Source organism: Gossypium raimondii, chromosome 10 (genome assembly GCF_025698545.1).
Source record: "Gossypium raimondii isolate GPD5lz chromosome 10, ASM2569854v1, whole genome shotgun sequence".
Classification (NCBI taxonomy): Eukaryota; Viridiplantae; Streptophyta; class Magnoliopsida; order Malvales; family Malvaceae; genus Gossypium; species Gossypium raimondii.
In genome coordinates, this window is record NC_068574.1 from 48,174,679 (window position 1) to 48,183,787 (window position 9,109).

Genomic DNA, 9,109 nt, shown 5'->3' on the forward strand with positions numbered 1-9,109 from the left:
GCAGCAGAAGGACTCAACGAAGGATCCATGCGAACAACAGACGCACTACAACCTTAACCCAGGAAAAATTTAACCTCTGATACCATGTTGAATTATACTTAACAAGTATTGACTGATGAATATTATCAGTATTGTATTGCCCAGAAGGGTTCTCAATACATGTATTTATACAGCAGTGATAACTACAACTTCCTTAACTAACTAACTGCTTACTAACTACTGACTTGACAACTAACTAACTTCCTTATAATACTCTAACAACTTAGGCACAGGAATCATATCCCTTCAGCAACAAAAATGGTATTGACAAATTTTAGAGATCGAAAAGAGCATTCTAAAGCATCTCCTTTTACCTCTATATAGGGCGCATCACTAGAAGTAGATGCCCAGATGTCTAACTCTGATATCTTCGAACCTCATTTACTTTCCACAAACAGAAGTGAAGCCAAAATTGCTTTTGGAGATTGAAATTAAATATTTGGGGTGATTAAAATATAATTTTATTATTGTATGAATTAACAATTTTACAATTTCTAGAAAGGCTAAACTATTAAGTTACAATTTTTGAAGAACTTAAAATTTTACAATTTCAAAAGAAAAAAAAATATCATTTTTAAACCAATTCCCTTATTTGTCCCTTATCAGTCTCTATTTACGAATTTAGTCAACTAACATTCGACTTACCACTTCACAGACATCAACTTGTACATCACTATGAGAGTCAATTGTGGAAAGTTAGATTATAGTAGGTGAAATGCTGCTAAGAACTTGGACTACCTAGTCAATTTTAAATACTATTATACACACACACAAAACAAAAGCTAGCAACTTGAGCTTTGAATCTAAATTTTATTTTATTTTGTTGTAAATTTTTAATGCTTGTTACTTCAACCATGTGTATTAAATATACTACAAGCATCTTGTTTTGTTAGAAAGAAAACATAGAAAACAAGAGTAATGTTTTATGTAACACCCCGAATTTTGGGGTTAGAAGTTTTGTGTTTTGTAGGTAGGGTCAGTGGCTAGATCGAGCAATTGTATTTGGTTCCGCGTTCTAGTGTTAGAATGGGCTTGTTGGTTTGGTGGTTGGTTATGTGTTAGTTTGTCTTTGGGTCCTTGGTTCGAGTCCTCAAGTGTGCTTTGAAGGAATTGTTTTAATTAAGCTTTATTCTATTTTTTAAAAGATTATATTAGATTTTATTTTTTATTATTTGTTTTGTTTATATTTTTATTATTTTTATTATTTTTGTGAGATGAAAAAAGAGGAGTTCTTCTTTTCATGTTTTGTTTGGGGGGTTTCCTATTGTTTCTCAGTACGGTTCTTCTTTTCTCCTCTCTCCCTCTCTTCTCACGAAATTCTTTCCCTTTCGTCAGTGCGATTTCATCGTTTTGATTTGGTTTCAGGTTCTTGAGGGAGATATGATTGCAGCGAGTGAAGGCTTTGTGGTTCATTGATTGTTGAGGCGTTTTATTACAAATTAAGGTGTGGGATTCGAACCTTTCTCTTTTCATTAATGAAATTATGAATTGGATATGTGTAATTTAGTGGTTATAGGTGATTTCTGAATTGTTAAGTTTCGATGTTGAAGAGCTGGTTTTTCTAATGGAATTCAGCAAATTCTGTGTGTTCTAAAATTGTTCAAATTTAGCATTAAATCGTATGTTTCGGTATATTTTGGTATCTTACAGAGTTACCAAGGGTTTGGGAATGGTTTCAACAGTAATTACACGATCTAAAACCTATTTAGGTGTGGTTTCGTGACCACACGGGTGGCCACACTGGCATGTACCCTCATACTGGCGGTTCACACAGCCATGTGTAATTTGGATTTAGGGTTTTTGGGCTAAATTGGGTGCAGCACGGCCTGGCCATACGGTCGTGTGGCTAATTTGGGGGAAGTTAGTCGATTTTCACATGGTCGTGTCCCCTAGGCACATGGGTTTGTGTGTTTGGGATTTAGGGATTTAGTGATTTGGTGCCACACAGCTGTGTGGCTAATTTGGGGATTTAGGGATCCCACACGGGCGTGTGTTTTGGACACACAACCGTGTCTAGAGGGCACATGGCCGTGTGAGACTCTCACACGGCCGTGTCTACCCTGTACTCTATTTTAGCACAAATGGACAAAGAGTTACACGGCCGGATCATACGGCCATGTCCCTAGGTCGCACCGGCATGTGCCCCTCCACATGGGCGTGTTGAACCTCACAAAGCCTAGGTATTTTCACACGGCCGAAGCACACGGCCATGTGGCCCGACCTCGCCAAATTTTGTTCTGTGTCAAATTAAAGCTTGATTGTGATTCTGTGTGATCTAACTTCTAACTAAGTCTTAGCAAGGGTGATTGGGACTTTGATTCGACCTAGATTGGTGTGGGTTATATAGATATACCTTTATTTAAGCAAATTGTTTGATTTTTACTTGAGGTTACTATGCAATTGATTCTGAATCTGGGTAGCTGAATGTATGCAATTCTGGTTCTGAGTGATTGGTGTGTGAGTAGTTGTGTGTGGTACGCATTCTGTGACTGCATGGGAATTCTGTAATTGGTTGACTAGATGTGAGTCTCTGTGTCTGAATGACTGTCTGGAAATTTTGTATTTTGATTCTGTATGTCTATCTACATACATCTATTTGCATAAAGTTTTTAGGGTTTTGGTTGTGAAGAGAAGGAAAACTGTTCTGATCTAGCAGTTAAACTGTGACCTATTTGTACAGCGATTTACCGTACTGTACCATATATAGTCAGCTTTCCTGCGTATTATTATCTAATATGCTAGTTTAAACTGTAACATGTCTGTATAGCGGTTTACTGCAATGCATTGTACGACATATACGACAACTTTGCTGCGTATTATTATCTGAATGGCTTAGTCCACATACATGATGTGTAGGGTTGGATGGGCATTTCAAGTTCCTACGTGGTGTGTTTGGATGGATGAGCTTAAACAGCTCTTATGGAGTATGATCGGGGGACGGAGTGGTGTTTTTGCTGGATGGGTGGTTTTGATATTTGACTGCATTCGTACGCATCTGGATGTGAGTGCCTTGTCTGTAATCTGTTTGTTCGTTGTAAATGTTTTGACTAATCTTGTGTGCATTTTGGTGTTGCATCATAACAATTCGGGTTGTGATGATAAGCGTTTCTGTTTGACCGTTGACGGCTTTATCGGTTGGGCATTCTATGTGTGATTTGGTGTACTTAACTGTTACGTTTATTTGGATTTTTGTTCTACAAGTCCGCTGTTTTACACCTTTTGAACTCACACTGAGCTCGTGAAGCTCATCCCCTTTAGTGTTTTACCTTTCAGGTACATATTCGTGTTCTGTTGCTGGACTCGGTATGCAGAGGTCTCGAAAGCGCCACGTTTTTTTTAAAACTGGTTAACTAAGTGTTATCTGTAAATCTGAATTTTATGTAAACAATTTTGGACAGTAAGTTCTGTTTCGAATAATGTAATGTTTTTCGAGTTGTTAAATTAAAATTTCTCACGATCATTTCGATGATTAGTGTGACTTCTGAAATTTGGTCTAAACTTCTAAGCCAAGTTTCGGGGTGTTACATTCTACCCCAAATGTCCTCTTCAATTTTACTTCTAATTTGGTTTAGAAGGATCAAATTATCTTAATTTGAGATAAGAATAATAAAATAAATACAATTAAAAAAATTTTAATACTGCTAAAAGATTTATTTGGAGTAGTCGTCTAACACTTAAATATACGTGTTCATCCCCATTTTTTCTTAATATTGTATTAATAAAATATATTTATTACTCTAATGGGTTTCTTAGGGCCAATGGTTTTATAATTGGGATTAGTTAAACTCAACCTCTTCCTATAATGGTTTAGATTCTAAATTGATTTCAAACTCTAAAATATCAATATTGTATTAATAAGGTTATTATATCAATTTATCCTTCAATTTTGTTAGAATTGTGTGACCCAAATTCTAAGAGATTGCTTGCAAGTCAAGTTAAACAAAAATATATTTTCTTTCTAGAAGATTTAGTATTTATTAGTATAATATATTTAGCATTTATTAGTATAGTTTATTTGACTTACTAATTTAGCCTATAAATAGGCTCTTTACAATCTTAGAATTAAGAGACACCCATTAGATTAGAACTCATAACACATTCAGAGAATTTTGTGTTTACGTTTTGAGGATTCTTTGTTTTTCGGGTTTTCGGGTTTTCGGGTTTAGTTTTTATCTCCATCTTTTGTACTCTTCATTCTTTTCCCATTATAGTAAAATTATCTTTGCCCGTGGTTTTTTATCCTCTTTTGAGGGGTTTTTTCACGTTAAATTTGTGTGTTCATCTTATCAATTTCTTCTACTATTTTTACTTGTTCGTTGCTTAATCGGGACGATCCTAACAAGTGGTATCAGAGCTAGTTTAATTTTCATAGATCAGCCCGTTCAGAGATGGCAGCAACAATGTTTGAAATTGAGAAGTTCAATGGTGAGATAAATTTCAATCTGTGGCAAGTTCGGATGATGGCAATTCTAGTTCAAAACGGCTTGAAAAAGGTTGTTACAGGGAAAAAGCCTGAGAATCTAAGTCAAATAGAATGGGAAGAACTTGATGAAAATGCCTTGTCTGCAATCCAGTTGTGCCTCGCGAATACAGTATTGCAGGAGGTATTGATGGAGAAGACCTCATTCACCTTGTGGAAAAGGTTAGAAACTCTTTATGCGACTAAGTCTCTGGCTAACCGTTTAGTGTTGAAACAACGTCTATTTACGTTTCGCATGAACGAAGGTGAGCTTCTTAGAGATCACATCAGTCAATTTGTTACTCTTTTAAATGATTTAAAGAACGTTGAGGTTCATATTGACGATGAAGATCAAGCTATGCTGTTATTGTGCTCTTTACCCTCTTTATACAAGTCTTTCAGGGAAACCCTGATTTATGGCAGAGACAAACTCTCGTTCGAAGATGTGAAGGGTCATTTGTTGAGTAGAGACAAACTCGACAATGAGTTGGGTTTGAATTGCAAAGCAGATAGGCAAGCTTCCGTTTTGGTAGCATTAAAGAAACGAGACAAAAGGTGTCGCTATTGCAAAAAGTTAGGTCACGTCAAAGCAGATTGTTATAAACTACGAAATAAAAGAGCTGCTGAGAGTAACGAGGAAGATGTAGCTAGTGCTAATTTGGTCGATGAAGGCGGTGATGATTTCTTGATAGTGTCAACGAGCGATAACTCTAAGCTTACGTCTGAGTGGATCCAAGATTCAGGATGTTCTTTCCACATGTGTCCCAATAGAGAATGGTTCTCCACATACAGTTCAGTTGAAGGTGGAGTTGTGCACATGGGAAACGATTCATCTAGTAAAATAATCGGTATTGGTACTGTTAAAATTAGGATACACGATGGGACGATTAGGACACTCTCAGATGTCAGATATGTACCTGATTTACGAAAGAATCTCATCTCCTTGAGTATTTTAGACTTGAAAGGATGCAGAATCAACATCGAGTCGAGCGACATTAAAGTATCTCGTGGAGCTCTCGTTTTGTTAAAAGGTAAAAGAACTGGCAGTCTTTATATTCTGGAAGGTTCTACAGTGACCGGTGAAATCGGACATCCCTCGTCCGTTACGGAGTCAAAGTCAACTCATTTGAAGCGGAGGCAACTTGGTCATAAGAGGGAAAAAGGTATTACCGTTTTGTTGAAGAGAGGTTCTCTTTTGGATGTAGGTTTTAAAAAGTTAGGGCACTGTATTTGTGAAAATCAGACCCGGGTTAGTTTTGATTTGGCAGTGCACAAGTCGAAGGCTAGAAGTCTTCCAGCTTCTAAGCATAGATTCAACTCAGTTAATTCCCTGCATAGTTCAAGATAGGCCCGTGGTGGGTTTTGGCAAAGATGGCATTGAAAGAATTCGTGTCAAGGTGGAGATTGTTAGAATTGTGTGACCCAAATTCTAAGAGATTGCTTGCAAGTCAAGTTAAACAAAAATATATTTTCTTTCTAGAAGATTTAGTATTTATTAGTATAATATATTTAGCATTTATTAGTATAGTTTATTTGACTTACTAATTTAGCCTATAAATAGGCTCTTTACAATCTTAGAATTAAGAGACACCCATTAGATTAGAACTCATAACACATTCAGAGAATTTTGTGTTTACGTTTTGAGGATTCTTTGTTTTTCGGGTTTTCGGGTTTTCGGGTTTAGTTTTTATCTCCATCTTTTGTACTCTTCATTCTTTTCCCATTATAGTAAAATTATCTTTGCCCGTGGTTTTTTATCCTCTTTTGAGGGGTTTTTTCACGTTAAATTTGTGTGTTCATCTTCTCAATTTCTTCTACTATTTTTACTTGTTCGTTGCTTAATCGGGACGATCCTAACAAATTTAAACATTATATCACAGTTAATATTTTAAAATATCATTATTATATAAATAATGTCCTTATTAAATTTCGGATTTGATATATTAAAGGAAGGGACAATACCATTAAATTTAAGAAGAATATTTTTCAATATGTTATATCTAATCTGTCTATGTGATAGGTACATGATTATTTGAAACATGCTTAATGAAGAATCTAAACTAGCATTTAATGTATAAAATTAAAAGTTACACTAGAAAAAAATCTAATTAATACGCTACTATATTTTGATGACTCAATTAAAATAATTTAAAGGTTATGAACTAATTTAAAATTAAATTATAATTTAGAAACATTAGGTGGAATCAACCTATGTATGTTCTGAAAATATAAGAAAGACTAACTTCAAAGACATATTTTGAACCTGAAGTCATCAAGGGGTAAAAAGACAAAGATCCTATCGTTTTCAAGATTGATTTTCAATAATATAAAAAAGAGAACCCAGTTTTTCGTTCTACAGTCATTATCACATGGGCGAGCTGCTGCTTGTTTCCTAGGCCAAAAAGATAGGCTGCACCATAAAAGCGAGGTGTTAAATCATTGTGACATGTTTAAACTTGGGTTTATGAAAATTTTTACCCTTTGCAAATAGTTATATTTTACTACTTAAATTTAATAATCATATTTATTTTAATCGAAAATGTAAAATTTTTAACGATCACGACAAAATATCATGTTATTAGATTAAATTACTTTAGGTGTTGATATAATATAATATTAAAGTGTTACGTCATTAAATTATTAAAAATTTCAGGTTAAGATTACTAATTTAAATATTAAAATAGATAAAAAAAAAATACAAATATTAAAGTAGACCTGACCGTTAAATTTAGAGCGCAAAAGTTAGATTAACCCGTTAAACTTCAATACAGAAAGAAAGGCCGCAGGAATGAAAGCTTCTTTACCATTAATCTTCAATTAGAAACTTGAATTTAACTCTCCTGAAGACTTTATATTTTATGTTTTCTGTGATTATGAACCTGCTAACTGCAGAGGGTACAAATGGGACATTTAGCATACAAGCCGACTCAAAAAGGCTTAAATGAATTCTTCACTTTCCTGCTCGAGGAAGCTAAGTTTGAGTATATTAATTTTCAATTTAAGCAGCTCATAAGCCTAATCATGTTTTTTTTTTTTTGGTTTGAAAATGTATTTTTTAATAAATTATTACTTTATCCAAGAAAATTATATATATAGAACGAGCTTCAACCTGAGTTTGAATATAAATTAAGCGTCTAAATAAGATTAATTGAGCTGAGTTTAAATAGTGCAATTTTATTTTAAGCTAAACCTTGAGCTTCTCATTATTTAAGCTTGGCTAGACTTTCCTTGATTACAACTTAGGATTGACCATTGAGATTTTCTAACGATGGTGGTGGTGGTGTTCCACTGGTAAGCATTAGCCTCGTATAGAAGCGTAGCCAAAAATTTCATGTTATTAGAGGATTAAGATAAAATTATAAAATTTTTAGAAATTAAAATTACAAATTTTATATTAAGAAAAGCTTACATTAAATTATTAATTTTTTAAAAGGGTTAAATGTGATTCTTTTTTGGAGCTAAAGAAACTTAAATTGAATATTAAGATTTAGAAGGGGTAATAAATCACAATTTTTTCATCAGACCAAGAGGTTAAAAGGGCTGAAATTAATGTATTAATTTTATAGAGGGGGAAAAGAGAAAAAAATTTCCATTTAATCAAAGGGCCCATGCCTCCCCTGGATTCGTCACTTGTCATGCGGCCTTCGGTTTCGCCCATGTCTTTTTCAAAAAGAGTTGAAAGTTAGGTCAATTTCATCAAACAAGTTGAAAGTTTGTATGTATGGAAGTCCAAAAAAATAATCTTAAACCAATCAACTTCAAGTATTATATGGCGCCCATCTATGTTTACGTACAAAGGATATTGTATATATAAGTGGTTATTTGCTGAATTAACTCATTAAGTTGAAGCTCAACACTGACAACAAAAAAAGATTTCGGGTGTTTGGTTCTTCATTTAAGAAAAAAAAAGAAAGAGAAGAGGATGGGGAAATTAATTTCCAAATGGGTTGGAGTGTTTTTGATGATACTTGTGTTTACTATATGGATAGCAGAATGCCGAAAACTTGAGAGGGAGACCCTGGGAGTTGGTATTGGTGGAGGTGTTGGAGGTGGTGTTGGTGGTGGTATAGGAATTGGAATTGGAGGTGGTGTTGGAGGTGGTGTTGGTGGTGGTATAGGAATTGGAATTGGAGGTGGAGGTATAGGAGTTGGAGGCGGAGCTGGCGGTGGAATAGGTGGAGGCATAGGAGTTGGAGGCGGAGCTGGCGGTGGAAAAAGTGGAGGTCGAGGACATGGAGGCGGAGGTGGAGGAGGTGCTGGTGGTGGTTCTAAGGGTGGAGGACATGGGGGTGGAAGTGGAAGAGGAGGTGGTGGTGGAAAAGGAGGAGGGGGATTTTAGTGGCAAAATGTAGTCAACTTGTAACCGTACCTGTTAACAATGGTCTGTTTGGCAATGATTTGTCATACTGCCATATATAAATATTAGAGAGCCAAATGAAAACAATGCTCCTACCATAAACTTCTGTTCTGTCTCCAAATCCCAAAAATGAAATTCGTATGCCTTTGGTATTACTAAGATTTAACACCAAAATAACATAACACCCGTATTTCTTACAATATAATATTTTTGTCACTGGCAAAATAACAACTGTAGTAATCTCTCATTACATA

General features: G+C 35.0%; 1 protein-coding gene across 1 annotated transcript; it reads left to right on the forward strand.

Moving 5' to 3' along the window:
• The first annotated feature begins 8,420 nt into the window (after positions 1–8,420).
• LOC105775543 (glycine-rich cell wall structural protein) lies at positions 8,421–8,837 on the forward strand. Its single transcript, XM_012598053.1, has one exon. It carries the CDS (start codon positions 8,421–8,423, stop codon positions 8,835–8,837), a length of 417 nt encoding a protein of 138 aa, XP_012453507.1.
• Positions 8,838–9,109: the final 272 nt, after the last annotated feature.